Source organism: Daphnia pulicaria, chromosome 1, assembly GCF_021234035.1.
Source record: "Daphnia pulicaria isolate SC F1-1A chromosome 1, SC_F0-13Bv2, whole genome shotgun sequence".
NCBI lineage: Eukaryota > Metazoa > Arthropoda > Branchiopoda > Diplostraca > Daphniidae > Daphnia > Daphnia pulicaria.
Genome location: NC_060913.1, coordinates 37,806,325 through 37,829,253, shown reverse-complemented (window position 1 = coordinate 37,829,253; position 22,929 = coordinate 37,806,325). Strand labels below are relative to the sequence as shown.

General features: G+C 42.2%; 2 protein-coding genes, 1 long non-coding RNA gene and 1 pseudogene across 5 annotated transcripts; 2 read left to right on the top strand and 2 right to left on the bottom strand.

Annotated features, from left to right (window-relative positions):
- Positions 1 to 1,080: 1,080 nt before the first annotated feature.
- On the top strand, positions 1,081 to 2,585 carry LOC124321165. Its single transcript, XR_006914167.1, has 3 exons — positions 1,081 to 1,134; positions 1,200 to 1,318; positions 1,478 to 2,585. It is a non-coding gene; the product is annotated as an uncharacterized LOC124321165 (long non-coding RNA).
- A 196-nt stretch (positions 2,586 to 2,781) lies between these two features.
- On the top strand, positions 2,782 to 4,012 carry LOC124321119. 3 transcript variants are annotated; one of them, XR_006914151.1, is made up of 5 exons: positions 2,782 to 2,943; positions 3,025 to 3,158; positions 3,251 to 3,416; positions 3,478 to 3,755; positions 3,816 to 4,012. XR_006914151.1 is itself a non-coding variant. In XM_046784024.1 (5 exons), coding segments are annotated over exons 1-4 (498 nt in total). In that variant the 5' UTR covers positions 2,782 to 2,794; the 3' UTR covers positions 3,479 to 3,755; positions 3,816 to 4,012. The 3 variants fall into 3 exon arrangements, 2 of the variants coding, with proteins under 2 accessions (XP_046639980.1, XP_046639979.1); XM_046784024.1 differs by having other exon boundaries at positions 3,008 to 3,158; positions 3,220 to 3,416; XM_046784023.1 differs by having other exon boundaries at positions 3,008 to 3,158; positions 3,220 to 3,416; positions 3,468 to 3,755.
- A 2,007-nt stretch (positions 4,013 to 6,019) lies between these two features.
- Positions 6,020 to 9,672, bottom strand: LOC124323961 (annotated as a pseudogene).
- A 1,754-nt stretch (positions 9,673 to 11,426) lies between these two features.
- Positions 11,427 to 12,145, bottom strand: LOC124338473 (keratin, type II cytoskeletal I-like). The gene is made up of 2 exons (XM_046792558.1): positions 11,821 to 12,145; positions 11,427 to 11,755 (listed from the first exon to the last, which is right to left on the bottom strand). Exons 1-2 carry the CDS (start codon positions 11,989 to 11,991, stop codon positions 11,534 to 11,536), a joined length of 393 nt encoding a protein of 130 aa, XP_046648514.1. The 5' UTR covers positions 11,992 to 12,145; the 3' UTR covers positions 11,427 to 11,533.
- Between the last annotated feature and the right edge of the window lie 10,784 nt (positions 12,146 to 22,929).

The following is a 22,929-nucleotide window of genomic DNA, read 5'->3' as shown; positions in this document are numbered from 1 at the left end:
AATGTCATTTTACTATCCTATATTACTTTAAAGGCGCTACGTAAATGCAAAGGCTTCCAGTTGGAGTCACTATCACGAGATAATTTATCAGACATTTTCTCCCGCAAGGTGAAAATGATTTCGTTTTCAGTTCTTTACATTTTGTGACGAGTTGTTCTTATAGAATATATGAATAGGGAGGTATTCAATTGGAAGAGCTGTATCGCAGTCTGATGATCATTTCGGCTCATTTGCATGTCATGATTCTCGATGTTCATCATTCGACCACCCTATGTCCGACTGAAAGCTTGGCCAAAATTCAAATCCTGCGGCAGTGAGACAACAATTTCATCCATTTGATATAACGACATGATGTGGGGTTGAATTGATTTCCTTTTTTGTAGATTGACGGGTACATTGGAAACGACCATGTGTCTCATATTACAATCTGCCATTGTGACTGAAAAATACCAACATTTGAATTATTTCACGGTTACTTGGAATGTCCTTCAGCAGTCGTAAGTGCACCGTTATTACGCCTGCTCCGCAAGGTATAGTACATCTTTTCCAGCTATTTCCTCAATTGAATATATCTGATGAGATTGACGTTGAGATTCAACTCAATTCTGACAGGGAACTCCAAAGCTGTCTGGTGTTACGCAATGCGTGCAAAATATTTAAATTCATAAAAAGACACTTTCAGTGCACGCACGTAGCGTCGTTCACCAGCAAGGTGGAATGATGATTAGCTGATTTAAAATTGAAACTTTCCAGTGGGGAATTGTTGACCCTTACTCTTATTACTTTTCTTTAGACTCTATTTAACCGATTCGTGATCATTCCATTTCCATTCTCCACATCGTATTCCTTGAGTGAATTGTTGGACGGATTTTAAAATCTCAAAAGCAATTTTTCACATGTCAATATTATTTGTATTGTTTTCACATAGTTTTCGTGAATTATTTGTACGCACTGCGGATGTCTGTCTGTTTAGTAGTTTTCGTTTGTTACTGCATTTATCCGAGGCCGAGCACTTAGCAGTTGGCACTTTTAGTGATCTCAAATCTATTCCAGTTGAATTCCGAATTGTTTTCTGTTGTGTCCCTCAAGGATTCTATCTTCATTTGCAGGGGTCAAATTACAGCCCATTTTTCTGTAAGAGTTTAATTCTTTATTGAGACGATCTTATTTCGAAGAATAACAAATATTATTGATTTCAGATGAGAAAGGCAGAAAGGGAGAGGTCACCCTGTTATGCCCTTGTAATACCTTCGACAATTACATTTTTCGTCATTCGCCAGCTGAAACTTCTATTTTCTCGCTCTTCGCTCATTCTCTGGTAAATCCAATTGATTTGCTTCTTGCTTGTTTCAATGAACAACATGTTGTGTAATCATCATATTACGTTTTTATTTTCTACATGATTTTTTTTTTATCTTTTTTTCTGTGTTTTTCTCTAAAACATGACGCCATCTCGACGTTCCTCACACATCATCAGATTGGAAGACAGACGCTGAAAATTTCGGGATGACTATACCCTTCCCGATTTTTCCAAGATTCCTTTCCTTAACGCTGGCCATATTAATGCGGTCTTCCAGATACGTCTATACCTGATGTTCTGGATCGACAACTCGATCGCTACTTGATCGCCATCAGACAGAAGAGAGACGCTACCGGTCTTGTTTGCTTGGCGATCGCCCTTCTGCTGATTGAGAATCGAGACAAATTGCCCGGACTTTCCATCCGGGCGGACTCACCTGATCAACCGCAATTTAATGTTCCAGCTGTAGGAAATGCCCCGGAGATCACTGTCGAATTCAATGCGTCCGCATTTGAAGAAATTCCAGCAACTTAAGGTGTAGCCCGGAAGCATTTCTATTCCTCGGTCTTACAAATCTATCCTGTCGCCTGGAAGTGGATTGTCCAGCTGACAGCTTGCTGTCAAGTTCATTTTCTGAAGGACACGGATGTGGCTAATTACTTCAACCAGTTTCCAGATTTCAAGAAGATCATTTCGTTCAACGGCCATGAAGTGGATAGGAACGCTGTTTATCGATACATCAAATTTACTGCGCCAGGGATCAAATGGCCGAAATCACAAAAACTTGTGGCTAACGACGAAATTCGTTCCACCTTCCTGAGCGATTCTTCCTTTGTTAAACAGCGAACGACCTTTTCGGCCACTGCTTTGCCGACAACTTATCGATGGGCTCGGGTGTCACGTCGGCCAGTTCGAAATCGACGCAGAAATGATTGAGGCTGTTGATCAATCGTTGATCAACTACTGGGACAAGAGTTGTAATGAGAGAATTCCGGATAAACTCAGAGCTATGGCAGCTGCTTACGCTCAGTTTCGCGGAAGGGACTACGGGAACTGGATACAAGGAAAGAGGGCCCTATCTCGGACCCTTCTTGTATATGTCGATATCTGGAAAGACATATTCCGAAGATTGCTAAAATGAAATGTGGTAATTGTTGATTTACGTCGGGAGCTCTTGGTCTTTTAATTTTCTCAACAGTTCCTCAATCCTCACTGAAGATGCAAACATTATCTGAATAAAGTGAATAGATTGTAGATCATTTCTTGATAATCCCAATAAAAATGCATACTTTAGTTCAAAATTTTTTCTTTAGTGATTTATGAATTGTGTCAAATATATTCTAGTTATTTTCAGTTAAACTCTTCGAGGTTAACCCAAGATTTCAAATTTCAAAGTTCTACGTAACTCAACTACGCTCACTAGATGGCCTATTGTTTATAATCGATTTTCGTTTGTGAAAAACAGCTGTGTAAAGTGCCACAGAACGCACAAAAATGAAGCACGCTGCTATCGAATGTCTGTCTTTATTCCAAAATTCGTTGTCATTAAATCGCAGCAAACATTTACTCATTCTTGGCACTGGAATTTCTGGACTGTATCTTGTTGGACAAATCTACGTCTCTTACAAGAAAGCCCAACGCAGGTGAGCCATCTATTTTATCACATTGAAAACCTTCTAAAACTCGACGGTCGACGGACATTTGCAGTTTTATTATTTTTACAGGAAGAAATGGGCTTCTGTGGAGAAGAATATGGTTATCCTTCATCAGTTTGAACGGGGAAAATTCACGCCCAATGTTTCTCCGTAGCCCCCTGAAGTTGGAGACATACCTGAGAATGACTGGCATTCCTTATGAGGTGAAATAGTTGATCTTTCTCTTAAATATTTAATATATTGACTTGAATTGTGGCACGATAGAATAAATTTGAGGAACCAATGGGTCTCAAAGGTAAAACTCCATGGATCACACTTAATGGTGACAAGATTGCTGACTCACAGCTGTGCATGGAGCTGTTGGCCAGAAAGTTCCACAAAGATTGCAGTTCTCACTTGTCACCCAAAGAGCAAGCCATAGTGTGGTCATTCCACATTATGGCTGAGGAGCATCTCTATTAGTAAGTTCATGTGTAGTGTTATGAGTTTTACTCGAGATGATTGAAATCAAGTTTTCTTTAGGGGTTTGCTTCTGTGGCGCTGGGTGTACACCAAACGAAGGACCCTCTGGCAAGTTCCAGTTCAAACAACACTGATTTAGCTTCAGTATTTCAGTAATAACTTGTTTAACACAGGTTCAATGCAACCTTCCTAAAAGTCTCAGCCTGATATGTTGCCTTTAGTTGTCAAGAAATTGAAAGGCCAAGCTCAAGGGCAAGGAATAGGAATGGGTCTGCACACTGAAGCCGAAGTCATTGAAATGAGCGTTAAGGACTTGCGAGCCATTTCCAATTTCCTTGGTAAATTTTTATTTTCTTGTTGTTTTTCTTTCTTAAAAGTTCTTTCAATTTCCCGAAAAGGTACCAAACAATTTCTGATGGGTGACAAAGCAATTGAAGCAAATTGTGCCGTCTATGGAATTCTCAGCCAGTTGCTGTGAAACTGCCCAGGCTCCCCATTTGAATGTTTCCTTTCTATATATCTAAACGATCTCCCTTGCAAAATATGAAATAGTACTTGTCGGTGTAGTAAGTAAAAGTCTGAGATTATGTTTATACTTCCCTTTTATATATATTTATTTCCTGATCATGCGCTTGCATTTGTCTACCGTAAAGTAGAACTTATCACTTAAGTAAGAAGCTGTGTGGCAGTTAAGTATAATTCTTTTCTATAAACGTTTGGTGGCCCTGAAAAGGGCCGTTTTGAAAGAGAAGACCGGAGACAATTTACTTGGTGCTGGTGTACTTGGTCACTGCCTTGGTGCCTTCAGACACGGCGGGCTTGGCCAACTCACCGGGCAAGAGCAGACGGACGGCCGTCTGGATTTCGCGGCTAGTGATGGTCGAACGCTTGTTGTAGTGGGCAAGACGGGACGACTCTCCAGCGATGCGCTCGAAAATGTCGTTGACGAAGCTGTTCATGATGGTCATGGCTTTGGAGGAGATGCCAGTGTCGGGGCTCGGGGTGGACCTGCTTCAACACTTTGAAGATGTAAATGGCGTAGCTCTCCTTCCTCTTGCGCTTCTTCTTCTTGTCTCCTTAGCAATATTCTTCTGGGCCTTGCCGGCCTTCTTCGCAGTTTTTCCGCTTACTTTAGGGGGCATTCTAGGACTTGGATAAATCTGATCTGAGAAAGTAACGAGCGTCACTTCAAATTTCGTTTTTATATTGAAGCTGGCTACCATCAGGTAGTGAGGTCCCCCCCAGCCAATGGAAAAACGAAGCTTCAACGTCTCCAGAGACTTGCGTACGTAAAAGATGTTCACATGGGGGCGGAGCTAGTGACACAATCAGGGGAGAGCGAAAGAAAGGCGGGGTAAGTAAAAATTTACTGTTTGGCTACCAAAATTGTGTGTATTTTGAATCCGACATCAAGCCCCTATATAAACCCCAATTTTTCTTTATAGTTTTTAGTTTTTACAGGCATCACTCGTTTCTTGATTTAAAGAACCGCGTTAACGTACTCTCAATCTCAACTTGTCTGGCCGTGGCAAATGAGGCAAAGTAGCGTTCCAGCAGGGCCGGACTTCAATTCCCCGTCGGTCGTATCCATCGAATGCTCCGCAAGGGCTCGTACGCTGAACTCGTCGGTGCCGGCGCGCCCCAGTTTACTCGGCCGCCGTCATGGAGTACTCGGCCGCTGGAGTCCTCGAGTTGGCCGGTAACGCCGCCCGTGACTACAAGAAAACCCGTATCATCCCTCGTCACTTGCAATTATTGGCCATCCGCAACGACGAAGAGTTGAACAAACTTCTCTCCAGTGCTACAACTGCTCAGGGTGATGTTTTGCCCAACATCCAGTCCGTTCTCTTGCCCAAGAAGACCGACAAACCTGCCAAGGCTTAAATTTTTCTTTCGTCCCTCTCGTCTTTTAAACAAACGGCCCTTTTAAGGGCCACCAAACTATTTTGAAAAAAAGGAATTTGCTGTGCTACATTTCAGTTTGCTACAGGGAGGCTCCTAAATACTAGAGCCAAAATTTTTGTTTTATTTATTTGTGTTTTGAAAAGAAGAAAACCCAAAAAAGAAAAGAAAGAAACCGGTCGATCCAGCGATGACTTGTTGATAAATTCATTGACAAATGGCCAATGGTTTGGCAATTAAAAAAAAATTTCGGCAATCCTCACGGATCATCAACCGTGGAGATAACAAGTCCACTCAAGAGAAAAGATGGGCAAAAGATATCGATTAAATGACTATAGCTACTACTACTCTCTAGCTATAGGGAGGGTCGTTATTTTCAATCTCTTCCCATAACACATCATTTCACAGCGCTCGGGTGTTCACCTGGACTGCTGGGCCCTCCGTGACGTCGTTTCGCATTTCGCATCTTTCCAAGCCCCAACGAACATGTTTAAATTCGCAACGGCAAGGAGGAGCAACAACAGCACACGGCCGGGATCAAATGTCGATATAGCTCCGGCACATCTTTCTCCTCCAATCGTGAAAAAGAACCGGATGTCACTTAGCAGTACATACACGGAGAGCCGAGCTACTGTATGTGTTAGTACATATGATGAAGCGCCTGTATATTTCTATTGGGGGGGAAAAAAAGAGGGGAGGATGTATTTGATAATAATTTTTATTATTTCACAGCAGACAACGCCATCTCTTCTCTGTTTTCTTCTGTAAATAAACAACCAAAAAAGGAGAAATTTTTCCCACACACAAAAAGGAGAAGAGAGGCGTATCACTTGCGCCAGTACTGGGCGATCTTGTGCAGCTGTTCGACTAGAGCGGCCATGACAGCGGCAGCCAAAACGCCAATTAGGTTCTGGATGTAACGCAACACCTCCTCGTCGTTCAAATCCAAACGGAATATGTCCTGCACTTTGCGCACAGTCTTGTCCGGCTCCAGGGACATGTCGGGCACGCTGGCGTCCACCTAAGGCGATATGAATATAAATCACCAACACACACACCTCATTTTATACACAACGGGAAGACTTACCATCATAGCAAAGAGATTCAAAATCAAATTGGCATGTCTGCATAATCGTTAAAAAATGAATGAATAGAAAAACAAACCCCATTATTAATTCAATTATAAAAGGTTGAACCTTCTCAGATGGAGGAAAGTGGTGTAGCAAAGTTTTCTGAACTGAGTGTAGTGCCCTGAATGAACTCCGCCCATGGCTTCCACCATCTCTTTGCTGAGCTTCATGGGAGGCGGCAAATGCTTGGGATCGCGTCCGAGGATGTAGCCGAAATCGAACATGTGGAACAGCTTGCCCAACTTGGTCAGCATCAAATTATCAAGATGGCGATCGCCGACGCCGAGAAGGTACGTGATGACACAATAGCCAGCTAAAAAGAGGATCGACGGGTAGCCTACGTTAATATAAAAAGGTATATTTCCGTATCACTGACTTCTCTGACAGAGACACTGTCAATGTACTGGACGAATCCTGGATAAATAAAAACTTTGACATCATTTTAACTGAAGAAGAAAATAAGAAATTTGACACAAGTCGGACCGTGTCGGGATGAGGTGGCCAGGACACGATAAGGTGTGAGTTTGAGATCAAGATTCTCCCGTCGGAGGAGTCGATCCATCAACGAGATCATCTGCAAAATGAGCTGGTCCTGACGCAAGTCGTCACCGTGCTTGAATATGGCCACGTACTCTTGGCCGCTCACCGTCGAAAACGTCAGACAGGCCGGCATCAATTGGGATTTGAATAACGTAGCTCTACCAAATGCATCACACAGAGATCGATCAAAACGGTGAATCATATAAAATATTGATCCAACTTTACTTTTCCGCTACGATGCCTTTGATCAAAAGCTCAGGGTCTAGCAGGAACGGCAGTGGTTCAAACTCTAAAAATGTCCCTCCTTTGAAATAGTCCCGATCGGCTAATAGAGTCCGAAGTCGTTCCATTTTCCTATCGATTGGATAGATATAAACAATTTTTAAAAAAATGGGAATTGGGCAAATGGAGCAGCAGCAGCAGCAGCATAGTAATACTTTTTCCGGTTGCCGCTCTCTCTAGCCACGGCTTTCATTAGGGACACGAGTCGGTCAAGGAACTGCTGCTGTCGATTCAATATGGCCCGGCGACGGTGCCACTCTTTTCCACCTTTTGCCAAAGCCTAAACCACAACAGAAAGTTGCTAGCTACTGGACCTTTTTTTTTATTGTGCATTGTAGAGTATTTTTTACCCGTAACAATTTTTTCATGACCACCAAGTACATTCACGGACTCGGGCGTCATGCTAGACGTTCGGTTCCGGATCCTCGCATTCGATCATTAGATAGACCTAACAACAACAACAAAAAAAGAGATTCAACAATAGAGAATTGGGAAAATGGTGGTCAAATTACAGACCAGTAAAAATAGTTGACTAAGGCAGAATTGGCACAGGCTCGTTGGATCAGAAATGTGGGCAAATCGACCGAATACTCTCCCGATTCAGAATTAATGAATCGCACTGGCGTGGGCGTCTCGGCCGAAAGCAGAAAAGACGATTTAAGAACTGGACTCTCCATTTCAGAGTTGAATCTATCTGCGTATAAAGTCAATAATCAAATAATTTTTTCAGAAAATTTCCAAATAGCGACATGAATAAACAACCTTTCGTCAATGGAGAGATCATGGCCAGCTTTTTCGGGTGACGGGAAGCTATCAGCCGAGTTGAAACTGCGGACAGAAAGAATCAGCGAGCGGGGATCAAGACCAGCGCACATCTCGTCGAAATCCTCGTAATAGAGCGACTGTACCAACTGGAGCAGATACAACTGCAAATCCTGTTTATTTGTGAGTTGATATCACTTTCAAACATGGGAGAGAAAGAGATTAGAGATTTGACCCCACGGATGACGGACTGACCCTTTGATACCTCATCGGGAGCATGCGACAGCCGAGAGACGGCGTACTTTCGCACCGTTGAATACGTGAAATTTGGTCCCAGCAATTCCAGGGCATCTTCCGGGTCGATTGGGGCCCAACGATTCATTAGATCCACGGCTTGACGGGCTTCAGACATTGAGGTCCATTTGACACATTTCAAGAACTTGGTCAACGCCTTGAAATAAAAAGAAAAAACGTTCATTGATTTGAATTGTTCGGTGTGACAAGAGTTGATTGATAATACCTTCTTCTGGTTGGACAGGTGGAACCGGAAACGCCACACTAGATCCTGCTCTTCTGAAGCCAGCGTTTTGGTCAGTGGTGAATCGACGATGGCGTGTGATTGATCACGCGTTCCAGCATCGGGCTTCAAATCGCGATCGGTTAAGCCACTGCGGATGGATCGGGTCAATTTATAGTGTTTCCCCTCTATCACATTTTCCAGGAGAATTTCGTCATCGTTCAACACGGCGTACTCGGATTGAGTCAGTTGCGTGATCATATCGTCACCACCTTTCTCGCAATAGACTACGGTGTACTACACACAAAAGAAATGGCGAGTCAGTTTAGCGAGTCAAATTCGAATACGTTTACACATTTTACCTCGACACCATGATACTCTAATCGGGGGAATTCTACCATGAGATACATGGAATTGGACGTCCTCTATTCACGCTCGTTAATGAGTTCAATTTCGTGGAACGTTAATCTATCCAACCAATCCGACTGCGGTATACGACCAGTATGGTGACGTTTGGTCGATTTCGTCAAACTTTCCATCACTTCGTTCCCAGAATCCTTTACTTTAGCCGGGGTTTTGCTGGGTAGATTGCCGTCAGCAACTCGGTTCCGCCATATCCTCAAGTCATGAAGACCCTGATAAAGGAGAAAAACATTTAGTTTCATTCCGTTGAAAATTAACTGTAAAAAGCTACTTGTTTGTAAACGCCGAGTTTTCCAAATAGAGGCAGTGTAGTTCCACCAACAAGGACATATTTCCCTGGCCCACAACATTCATAAATAGTCAAACAAAGCTGAGAGTTTCTAGGCAGGTCACAGTATTTCATGGGCAGATTGATCCACTCATTCCAACTTGAATGGAATAGAAAGAAACTATGATGCAAACATCACAAATTATCACGAATAAATGTAATTACTTCCATCTTGTAGTGAATGATTTATACAACGTAGTAATGGGCAATGTGTTGGGTTGATTGTCTGCCCAGATTTGAGTTTTAATGCACAGCTCTGGACAAGTATCTTGGTAAATGCCACTACCCTAGTGGCACACGATGGCCTGTGGATATCCACCCATGGTCTTAGTTTGAGCCCAAATGATGTACTTTGGATGGGTTTTGGACATCTTAATTACCATTCCATGCCAAGTCTCGAGGTTATCTGTGGCTGATCTAAAGTACATCCTGTGGTCATCCATAGGATGTCCTATGGATATCATATTACGATAATCACGCAAAGATTAAAGATTTTCATGTACACATATGCTTATACACATGGTACACTATTAGAGATGTACTCAAATCATCACCATAGTCTTTCATCATACGTATCTTATTTTATTTTTGATGAAATACTTTTGACTGACTCTGGGTTTGAACCATCGTCCTTAAGATTACCAGTCGAGTACTCTAACCACTAGACCATAGACTGATAGAAATTTATTATATGAAAACCTATAGGCTGCTTAGTGTTTGCGACCTCTGTGTGTTAACGAGACTCGCTGTGACACGCTGGGCGTTGATAATGATGTTCGGATGAAAAAAAAAAAAAATAAAAAAAAAAATAAATAAAAAAAAAATAAAATTATAATTAAAAAATTATAATAAAAACGATGACCTCACGGATGTCTCCTGGAGGTAACAAGGACAAAAAAAGGACATCTTTAGGCTATCATTGCTAGACATCCTATGGCTGTCTTGTCTCCATCAGAAATTTTCAATTTGGATGTAGATATGGCTGGGATGTACAGACGTGCCATGGACGTCCAAGGGAGGAAAAGTGCCACTAGGGTATGCTTCAATAATGGGTCCTTCAGTAAATCTTCATAAGTTGGCCTCTCCAGCTTACCTTCCAGTGAGCCTCTGCAGGCAAACTAGTCCGGTCGAGCTAGGTTTTAACCCCAAACAAATTGTCAAAAGTTGTTTTTTTTTCATGAACTTTGTTTCTATCCCTTTTTGTATTCCCTGTTAAAAAGCTCCCGAAAAATATAAATATTTAGTGTACTTTTTTAAATGTTTAAAATATGCGTGTTTTTGAGATTCGATTAAAGGTGTTAAAATAAAATAAAATATTGATTTTGAAAAATGAACTTTGTTATTTATTTCCTCATTTACATTCAGGGTAAATTTTGTTCACCTAACTTAAAAAGTTTAAAATTTACAGCCACTTTTAGCTGGTCACCTCCTTTGTTTCCCCCTTAAAAACGAGTCCGTGTTTTACACGGCTCTTATTGGAAAATCATGAAAACGAAAATCGTTGCCGATAGTAAACTAGAGTTCGCTCCTCATCCGTTAAGGTCTCATTTTAATCGGCGGTTTATCCTTTACCACCCCAACAAATGATTCCCGGGAACTAGTTTTACATTTCAAGTTATTCCATGAAATATAAACCCAATTTTTGTCCAAATTTTCTTACTACACGTTCTATTTTCCGCCACACCCGCAGTGAGCGCTGTGGCATTCTGTTTTGTTTAATTCTTGGAAAAGCCTTTTGCTATAAGTCACAGCGCTCACTGCGGGTGTGGCGGAAAATAGAACGTGTAGTAAGAAAATTTGGACAAAAATTGGGTTTATATTTATACTGTACAGTAGCCAATTCTGGTAGCCAATTCCGGCAGCAAATTCCGGCATCTCCCCCCTCTTCTACGGCCGGCCCGTCTATCCGTATTTCTGGATTGGCTACCAGAATTGGCTACCAGAAGCAATAGGGAAGCTCCTCCTCTCTGAGAGGGCCAGAATTGACTACCGGAATTGGCTACCAGATTTGGCTGCCTTAATTAAACGTGATGAAGTGAAAGGAGAATAAGGGGAGCAAAACTCATTTTATTGAGATTTAAGAACACAAATGAAGTTATTACAATTTCTCATAAAATACAGCGAAAATGGGGAAAGGAAATCGTTAGATTCCAGAACAAGAGGGGGGGATACAAATTTGCGTCCAATGGTCAGCCGGAATAGGCTCCAAAGGGAACGTCTTCAAAATCTGGCCTAGTGGCGGTTGGCACCGTCTCCACCACCGACTCCGGCACCGCCTCCACCAACGCCTTCGCCTCCGCCAACGCCTCCGCCAATGCCTTCGCCTCCGCCAACGCCTCCAATGGCTCCTCCATTCGGCGCAGGGTTTGCAGCATCGTGGTCTGCAACCCCAAACGACTGCCACGGAGCGACTTTCACGGGGCGACTTTCCCTGTTGAGGACCAGGGGTTCCGTCTGAAATGAAAATTAAATTATAAATAAAAAAATAAACAATAAATAAATAATAAATAAAAACTTACATTAAGTACCATGCGGACAGCTTCCAGTTCCTCTTGAACTTGCTTTATTTGTTGGTTTTTTACGGCCAGTATCTCCTCAAATTCCGCCGTCAGTTCGCGGATCAATTCCGCATCTTCGTTGGTAAGATTCGACAACTCCATTCCATTCGTTCTCTTGGGACTTGGTTCCATTACTTGCAAGTGGAATCGCGACGTTGCCGGGAACGGGAAGATAACGATGGGGTTTCTTGAGTCTTGACTTCTTCAATGGCCGGGGCAGGCAATCTTGTGAGAGCGGCTTTAACTGTTTGCGCCTTGACTCCAGTTAACTTAAGAGCGATCTCGATCTGCTGGGTACGTTCGAGAGAATGAGGATGACAAGATGGGGTACTGCTTTTATACGCCGCAGCGTCCAAGGGTTAGGGAAGCTCCTCCTCTCTGAGAGGGCCAGGATTGGCTACCAGAAATTGGCTACCAGAATTGGTAGCCAATTCTGGTAGCCAATTCCGGCAGCCAAATCTGGTAGCCAATTCCGGCATCTCCCCCCTCTTCTACGGCCGGCCCGTCTATCCGTATTTCTGGATTGGCTACCAGAAGCAATAGGGAAGCTCCTCCTCTCTGAGAGGGCCAGAATTGACTACTGGAATTGGCTACCAGATTTGGCTGCCGGAATTGGCTACCAGAATTGGCTACCAATTCTGGTAGCCAATTTCTGGTAGCCAATCCTGGCCCTCTCAGAGAGGAGGAGCTTCCCTAACCCTTGGACGCTGCGGCGTATAAAAGCAGTACCCCATCTTGTCATCCTCATTCTCTCGAACGTACCCAGCAGATCGAGATCGCTCTTAAGTTAACTGGAGTCAAGGCGCAAACAGTTAAAGCCGCTCTCACAAGATTGCCTGCCCCCGCCATTGAAGAAGTCAAGACTCAAGAAACCCCATCGTTATCTTCCCGTTCCCGGCAACGTCGCGATTCCACTTGCAAGTAATGGAACCAAGTCCCAAGAGAACGAATGGAGTGGAGTTGTCGAATCTTACCAACGAAGATGCGGAATTGATCCGCGAACTGACGGCGGAATTTGAGGAGATACTGGCCGTAAAAACCAACAAATAAAGCAAGTTCAAGAGGAACTGGAAGCTGTCCGCATGGTACTTAATGTAATTTTTTATTTATTATTTATTTATTGTTTATTTTTTTATTTATAATTTAATTTTCATTTCAGACGGAACCCCTGGTCCTCAACAGGGAAAGTCGCCCCGTGAAAGTCGCTCCGTGGCAGTCGTTTGGGGTTGCAGACCACGATGCTGCAAACCCTGCGCCGAATGGAGGAGCCATTGGAGGCGTTGGCGGAGGCGAAGGCATTGGCGGAGGCGTTGGCGGAGGCGGTGCCGGAGTCGGTGGTGGAGACGGTGCCAACCGTCACTAGGCCAGATTTTGAAGACGTTCCCTTTGGAGCCTATTCCGGCTGACCATTGGACGCAAATTTGTATCCCCCCCTCTTGTTCTGGAATCTACCAATTTCCTTTCCCCATTTTCGCTGTATTTTATGAGAAATTGTAATAACTTCATTTGTGTTCTTAAATCTCAATAAAATGAGTTTTGCTCCCTTTATTCTCCTTTCACTTCATCACGTTTAATTAATTCTATTCGCGGCTTGAATTTCAGGTAGTTCTTTACTGTTTATAGTCAGACATTTGTACAGCTCGGGTTTGATATAAAATTGGTGGTAGTTCTTTCCCTTGCTGTGCGGTAAACTACCATAGTTACCATGTCAGAAAAAGTAGCACGCGCCGGCCTGCATTATTCATTGTGCTCTTCCAAACACAATGTTTACGTCAACTCTACAAGGTAGAAAAAAATCAGTGAAATTCGCGTCGAAAGTGAGCTATTTGCTAGAACAAATTCATCGAATCTCTGCTCTCGTATTCCGTCACAATCTTGCCTCCATCAACTGAGCAGCAGCTCAGCGGACCAGAACTCTCAAGTATGCACAGTGGAAGCGGCCAACAACACTCATCCTCTCCTCTGTGGTGGGCAGAAGTGGAATCGTGAAGATATCTGACAGCAAAACGGGTGTGGTGTTCACCTGGAAATCTACAGGCACATCCCTTATCCCTCCTTGCTATTGTACCGCACAGCTCTCATCCTCACCTTGTCCAATGTTTTGTCCAGCAAAGTCAAGATAAGGTTCCACGAGACTTCCATCAACAACTTTGCTTTCTGCATCAATTTTACAATGAGTTCCAACACAGCTCAACCCTTTGATTCTTTGTGGTACGACTGTGTGTTTCACAGTCGACAACTTGAATGTCAACCATTTCAGCTGGAATTCCTCGACGGTCCCAAATATGGACTGTATTTATTCCAACTCCCTACTGGGAAAACTTAAATCTTTTCCTAGTCTTCAGCTTATTTTTTAACATATTCTTTTGTTTCCCATACAGAGAAAGATGTCTGGAATGGGCATGGCTTTTTGTATGTTCACCTGCATCACAGCCCGAATATTGTCATCACCTTCCAGGAGACATCTGGGCTCCAAACGAACAATACTATCTAATTGTTGTCTGCAAGTGGCACCAAAACAATTGCCACATTACATTACAACATCTGGTGGATCTGAGCAACTCTTTAACGTTTATCAGCAGGTATCCAATCAACAGACCATCACCTGTAGCCTACTAACTTTTCCAATTGCTGAAATTCCAGGTTCAAGGACTTGTTGACAGTTTCTCTGGGCAAACTGTCAATCTCTGGTAATTTCACCATTAAAATCGAAGATCCTAATTGCTACATCCTGTCCAAGTCGTGTTACCAAGCCTTATCGTCCTTTTTCATCATTCAATGTCAGTTATAATGTTGTCATTGAACTTTTTGGTTTGCCCAAAGTTTTTATAATTCCCCGCATCTTTTTCTTTTGCTGGTTTTCGTTGGCAGATTTCCATGGGAATTACATTTTCTTTCTGCCAGTCCTTGGCGTTTTGGTAATTGTGGCCTTGTGCGTGAGCATGGGATACCGCAAGAAAATCCAGCTGATACTATCGGGTAAATACGACAGTTAAAAATAATGGATTTACTGTTCTGCCCAGCAGCAATCTCACGCGTTTTACATTTCCGGTTGTAAAGGGATGAAGAAAGAGCCGACCCAACGCAAAACAGTTCTGCTGGCCCACGACTCGACGGCCAGCGATTATAACTGGATCGCAGCCCTGAAGCTCTTCCTGGAAAAGCGGGGCGGATTTGAGGTCCTTGTCGATTTTGTCGAGATCCCCCGCAGCCGACACAAGGATCCGCTGCTCTGGTACACGGATTTTGAACATAGTCGATACATCTAAAGTCAAATTGCTAAAATTTACTACAGTTTAAGAGGTTGTGAAACAAGCAAAACATTTAAGTCATACTTATCAATTGTTCTGATTTTTCATATTTTTCATTCCTAAATGGAATTCAAGCTGCTACAAAATTCAGTGAAATTCGGGAGGAAGACCCTTATTGCCTTGACGCCATGGATGTTTACTAACGTCCTTAACGATCAAATTAACCAGCCTGAATTGGCGCAACTAGCCCATCAGGCCTTTGCAGTAGACAAATATCGAGTAGAGACTTGTTGCATCGTTGGTAAGTTTCTTAACATAGTTCTTTTCGTTTATTTTACTATATATTTTCTTTTTTAGGAAACAAGATTCCTTCGGTAATATCCTTCGGTAATTTTTTTAAACGTTAAAGAGACAGAAAATAAAGGTTATGGTAGATTAATACATACTATAACGTTTGGAAAATTATGTTTCCTTTTATTCTCTTTCATAATTGATTCTTATAACTAATTGACTAATAATCTGTTAATATTATGAGTGGTGCGACTTAGGTGTGGCGGAGGCTTCGCCCCGCCACCCCACGTCGCACTTCATGTTTAGATTAAGTTATAGCAACATTTATTACTATAGTAACATGGAATTGGAAAAATTATTAGTTACATATAAACTATAAAGAAATGGATGTGCTCTTATAGCAGTTAGATTAAACCACCGCTGAAAAAATCTTAATTCAGGCATATAACCTAAGTGTTTTACGACCGGTTCCGAAATCGATACCGATGGTAGCGTCGCTAGCGATATTACCATAGCTTTACTTCGTCTTTCGTTACATTGTTTGGTGTACACACCAACCGGACCACGCTTTCCCTTAGACCTTATGTAAATGTCGGTCTAATAGTTAGCAACCCGGGCTGCCACTCATGTGGTTCGAGGTTCGAATCTCAATGAAGTAATTGAGGAAATTAAGATTTGTAACTTTTGAAAAATTACACTTAAAAGACTTTCGGAGGTAAATGGAAGTGGAAGATCGGTGGTAACTCTTCACGACCGCCAAAAGATCTTGATGACTGTGGAGAGGACAAGGGAAGAAGAGAGAGATGACCCAGAGCTTCAAAATGAGTATGATCAAACATTTTTAAAATGTTCCTCAACTTCTTGGTTGATGACTAACTGTTAAAAAAAAGGGGAATAGAAATTTTACTTGATAAAAAAATTTATTAAAATCAAGATCATCATTTATTAAAAACAGTAAACAAAAAGAGGCAATAATCTATATATAATAAAACAGCAAGCTTTTGGGGGAGGAGCTTATTCATGTCACGGACATTTTTGGGGGAGGAGCCTGTGTCTGTGTCAACAATGTGTCAACACAGGCTCCTCCCCCAAAATGGAACATGCCCAAATATGCCCAAACAAATCACCACCAGATGTCGTCGCCGTGATGACGCAATTTTTGATGACGCAACAATTAGCATCACCACCAGATGTCTATAGCATCGCCGTTATTACGAAATCTTCAAGTACTGGGCAGATTTCCCACGATAAAATCTATTACGGGCAGATCATGCTACAGCTAGGAAAGCGAATAGCAAAAAAGTTCGAATTTACGCTAGACAAAAGTTCCCCGGATTTGAACGGGGCTCAGGTAACTCGTCTATATATAATAAAAGAACAAGCTTTTGGGGGAGGAGCCTGTGTCTGTGTCAACAATGTGTCAACACAGGCTCTTCCCCCAAAAGCTTTTGGGGGAGGAGCCTGTGTCTATCACGAACATTTTGGGGGAGGAGCCTGTGTCTGTCACGGACATTTGGGGGAGGAGCTTAATCATGTCGCAATGCGATCGCTGTGATTGGTCAGTCGCAAATCACCACCATATAATCCATATATAATAAAAGAACAAGCTTTTTGGGGAGGGGCTTATTCATGTGTCAACAATGTGTCAACACAGGCTCCTCCCCCAAAATGGAACATGCCCAAACATGCCCAACACCAGATGTCGTCGCCGTGATGACGCAACAACCAGCATCACCACCAGATGTCTATAGCATCGCCTTGATGACGAAATCTTCAAGTAAGGTACTGGGCAGATTTTCCACGATAAAATCTATTACGGGCATATGATTAAGCTACCGAAAAGCGAATAGCAAAAGAGTCCGACTTTACGCTAGACAAAAATTCCCCGGATTTGAACGGGTTCAGGTCTCTAGTAAGAACAATAAAGACGAAATCGAACAAGAACAATAAAAATCAAATCAAATATCATCAAAATATCAATATCATATCATCAAAACTTGTCTTGTTAGGGAAGATTCAAACTTTTTTTCTTTTTTTTTACACTGCTGAGCACTCACTGCACTGACAGTTGGAAGGTTAAGCAAACAAAAGCGAATTCACTGCCTAGGATTCGGCAACCAGCTAGGGGTGTCCACCAGTTTCGGCACTTTTTTTCGGCACTTTGATTTCGTCGTTTTCGGCACCCCATGCAAACCACACTTCCTCGATTATGAAAAAATATTGTCCATTTCGGCACCAATTTGACCGTTTCGGCACCAATTTCGATCGTTTCGGCACCAACTTCAACCGTTTCGGTACCCCATGCAAACCACACGTCCTCGAACATGAAAAACTATTGTTTGTTTCAGCACCAAATTTCACCGTTTTGGCACCAATTCTGTGCCACCCGTATGGAAGTTTTTGGACAATAATCATGTGATTAAATCACTCGATTTATTCATGTCAATTTGCTATCCGCGCTGTTGCACCGTCAGGCCGCTAGGGGCGCTCTGACGGATGACGGCTGGGGTACCCTCCCTCTTCCTGGCGGCTGGAGCAACCCAACTCGTTCCTGATGGCTGGTCGACTACCCCCGACAGAGGCGCTGCGGCCTTATTGTTTTCCTACATGTCAATTTCCCTCACGTACTAACTTCCCTGAATCCTCGCCAAGCTCAAAATCGGCAAGCCGACTTGGCTGCTTTCTAACTCTGGCTGGTCTTTCCATTGCACTTTGCACTTTGTCAAAATCGACTGTGACACAAGAGCACGAGCACGACGTACAAGAACAAAGTGCGAAAAATTAGAGAAACTCAAGATAATTTACACGACACCTGGTGGAATACAAATTTTGCGACGATGCCGAAACGGAAAGTAAAACTGGAACGGAATCCGAAAACTAACATCCCAAGTCATCCCTAGTCTAACCAACTTGATCAGATTGAAATGTCTAGTTAGTTGAGTGGTATGAAGCATCAGCACTCCAATTTGGGGTCCAGAGTTCGAATCCAGAAAAGTTTTAAATTTTTTGCGTGCCGTACCCGTAGTACTAGACTATACGCAGAATAGGAAAAGGAAAAGAGTTTCAAAATGTGGTGTTAAAATTTTGACAAAATTTTATTTTTAGCCAATCCAATAAATAAATCTAATAATAAATACAATATATACAATAGTGCCGAAACGGAAAAACATAGTGCCGAAACGGAAAAATATAGTGCCAAAACGGAAAAACACACAAGCCTGGCAACCCTCCCAAAAACATGACGCCTGGAACTAAATCTGGCGTCGAATTAATTTTACGGGTATCCTTACTGTGTTATAAATTCGGGACAGCCCTTAGGCAATTTTCTAAATAATTTTCAAAATGCCGTTCCTGGGATTTGAAACATGATCAAAAAACGATAATCTATTTTGTTATCTGCCAATAATCTATTTTGTTATCTGCCACTCAATTTTTGTTATCTGCCACTCAATCCACTGAGCCATGAGACACTGTCGAAAATGAACTCTTATGAGTTATGTATAATAGTATTTACAATAGTGGTGCAATTTGGAATAGGAGGGATGCTAACTGTTAAAATTTTTGGATAACGATTATCCCTATACATAATGTTAAGAATTGATATGAAGGGACTCGAACCCGGATCTTGGTGCACAATGATATGGTAGCTCAACATGCTATCCATTAGACCAATTGTGTGTGTTGATTCCTATTTTCATTACTGTCAAAATGTGATTGTTACTACAAAACCAAAGCTAGATGGCGCTGGCGACTGTCCCGCATTTGGTTTCTTTGTCCCATACTTTATATCGGTGTCCCGACTTAGGAAGGTGTTCGGCCTATACTAAAGCATGCAAAACGGCAATAGCCAAAAAGTGTCCCGAATTAGAAACAACACCCTATTTCTGTTATCAAACAAATTTATTTAAATTTATAATACAATACTTCTGTTCACAAACTAGACATTCAACTAGGAATCCAACTTAAACAATTTTCAAATGATATTTAAGCTTGTTGGTTCTCAAAACTCTGTTCTAGAATGGTTTCATGTTGGGCTATGCAAACTAGTGTTGAATTTATGTTGTCAATCCTAAATTGTGTAAATCTGGCAACTCCCTCCCTACCCTCTCTTCTTTCTCATCGAGTGTTCTCTCTGTGGGTGTAACTCAGTCTGCTACTTGAATACGTTCGAATCACGAACTTACTTGTGCTACAAACTAAAATACAGAGAAACGTAATCACAGTGAACAAAACGCGAGTCTCAATTTAGCTAATATTCAACAGGTTATGGGCCCAGGTTCGCAATTGCTACCTACTTACTGTAATAACTGCAAAATAGGCAAAAAGTACTCACGTTGTTTCTAAAACAGAGCCAAGATGGCCGCTGGAACTTTCTCAGCAAAAGATGTGTCGCACATTACGAAATTCAAGGGAGACCAATTTAGCTTCTACAAGTTTCAACTTAAACTTGTACTGAAGAATCATGCCCTACTCAAGATTGTTGAAGGTGATGAACAAAAACCCGCGGCCATTGTTCTCCTTGCTGATAATTCAAACAACGCTGCAGTCATCGCCAGAAATACTCAGATTAATGAATGGGACAAGAAAGACACTGCTGCACAAAACTACATTGTTGCTACTCTGGAAGAGAAGGTAATGAGAACCATTATGAATTGTAAGACTTCAAATTCGATGTGGATTCGTCTGTTAAATCAATATGAGCTGGCTTCTGTTGAAAACAAACATCTACTAATGGGCAAGTTTATGGCATATCAATATGACCCTACCCACGACATAATGTCTCATGTTTCAGCAGTTGAATCTCTTGCATTACAACTAAGTGATGTGAATTCACCAATCTCAAACGATCAAATCATGGCCAAGATCACATCTACTCTTCCACTAACTGGCAATCGCAACTATAGGTCCTTCATGTCTGCATGGAACAGTACTGATGATGCCATCAAAACACTTTCTCTACTAACGTCCAGACTTCAAGTTGAAGAAAATATGCTTAAGCTAACTGATATGAGTATCGACTCTTCAGATGGAGCATTCCTTGCTGGCGAAAAGAAGAATAAAGTCGTTTTTTCCGAGTCAAAATCAAGAGATTTTTCTTCACATGGTCGTCCTAAACCTGTCTGTGGTCACTGCCGAAATCTTAACCGTAGAGCATCTCATCGTGAAGAAGATTGTTGGATAAAAGAGGCCTATCTCAAAGGAAGACAAGATGCTGGAAGTGAAGAAGCAATGCTGGCTCAACCTAGAAAAGAGAAAACAACTGCACCTGTTTTTGAATATGATTATGCCTTCACAGCAGATCTTCAACTCAACAACGAATGCTGGTATGCAGATTCGGGTTCCAGTGAGGATATGAGTGATCAGAAATCCATCTTTCAGTCAAAAACTCCCATCAATCGTGGTGACCGAGCAATTAAAAGCGTGGAAAAGAACAACGAAGCATTATACGCAACTGGAGTTGGAAATGTCATCATCAAGACCAAAGTAAATGGCGAATGGCATGATGGTTTGTTACGTAACGTCTTGTTTGTCCCAGATCTAGGAGCCAACCTGTTCTCGATTGGAGCCACAACGGAGCGTGGAGCCACAGCTACGTTCGACAAAAACGGCATGGAGCTAAGAAAAAACGGAAAAATAGTCGCCACTGGCTCAAGGATGCAGAAAAAGCTCTATGTGATGCATTTCGCCAACTGTTCATCATCTGGAAAAATTAAAATCCCAAGAGATGTCATCTTCAATGAAAGTATTCAAGCACCTTCACTACTTCCCGTAGCTGTCCCTCGCACTGACCTAGAAACTGTCTCTGTAATTGGAGTGGGTGGGGATGCCTACGAGGCATCCAACGGACGTGCCACCGTGTCCAACGATCAGTATGGTCAACCTGCAAGTGACTCTGACATCATTGTGGAACCCTTCCATGGATTTGAACAGCCAGAAAAGCCGCTTCTTGGAGATCACCATCTCGAGCCCAGTGTGGACTCACCTCAAAGACCGTCTCGCATTCGGAAGAAGCCGAATCGGCTTATTGAAGATCCAAACTTTCTGAGCCACACTGTTATGAACGTTGCCCCTGATGACATTTTTGAACCACAGACGTACCAGGAGGCGATCTCATGCCCAGAATCTGCCAAATGGATTTCAGCGATGGAGGAGGTGATGGAATCGCTACGATTAAACGAGACTTAGCAGCTTCAACTACTACCTGAAGGTCGCCGCCAAATAAGGAACGATTTGGCTGATCGGTGTGTTTATCGTCGAAGTGAGGAGGATGGCATTGTCATCTTAGCAATCGGGGTGGATGACGGACTACTCTGCGGACCAGACAAAACCAAATTATTGGAACTTATCAGTCAACTATCAACACATCTAGACATCACAGCACGAGATGCAGACTTCTTTATTGGCCTAAAAATTGACAGGGATCGCACCCGCCGTGTCATCTCTCTCAGGAGCAATACACCAATCGGATTCTTCGCCGATTCGAGATGTTGGAGTGCAACACGAAAATGCAGCCTTGCGGATCTCTTAACGAAGGCGCTTGCTGGTCCAGCTTTCCAGGACTTAAGAAGGAAGATATCAGTTCACCCAATTTTGGTTTGAGTGGGGATGTTGAATTTATGTTGTCAATCCTAAATTGTGTAAATCTTGCAACTCCCTCCCTACCCTCTCTTCTTTCTCATCGAGTGTTCTCTCTGTGGGTGTAACTCAGTCTGCTACTTGAATACGTTCGAATCACGAACTTACTTGTGCTACAAACTAAAATACAGAGAAACGTAATCACAGTGAACAAAACGCGAGTCTCAATTTAGCTAATATTCAACAACTAGGACCAGTTACAATACCTCATTTTTGGAACATAACCTGGACCGTTCCAGAATTGGAATTTTACACTAACAGTTGGGAACGGTTTAAGATATTAGATATAAGAATAGGTTAGGGTTTAATACAACAACCATAGCCTAAAACAAAACCTGGACCGTTCCAGAATTATAATTTAATATTAACAGTTGGGAACGGTTTAAGTTTACTTCAACTAGTACCATAGCCTAGAACAGAACCTGGACCGTTCCAGAATTGGAATTTAACACTAACAGTTGGGAACGGTTTAAGATATTGGCCAACTACAAATATCCTAGCCTAAACCATAATCCAGACCGTTCCAGAATTGGAATTTAACATTCACATTTGGGAACAGTTTGAAGTTGAGTAGGCTACAACTGGCATAAATTGGGCTATGTTATAATGGTTATAACTGTCATAAAAATTTGACACCTGAAAGATTTGGGAATTATGTTTTATTCACCAATTAATTTTGGTAATACAATTCATGAAAAAATAACTAATTCAAACTTAACATAAACCTTATTACTAATAACGACAACAGACAATATTTCCTACACGAAATAGCACAAATGGTGTATCCCACACGGTTCTAAGCCCCTCCCATTCGGGGCGGGGCATAGAAGATACACGGTGAAAATACACGATTTAGTCTGCACACGCACACGGCTATGCGCACACGATTTAG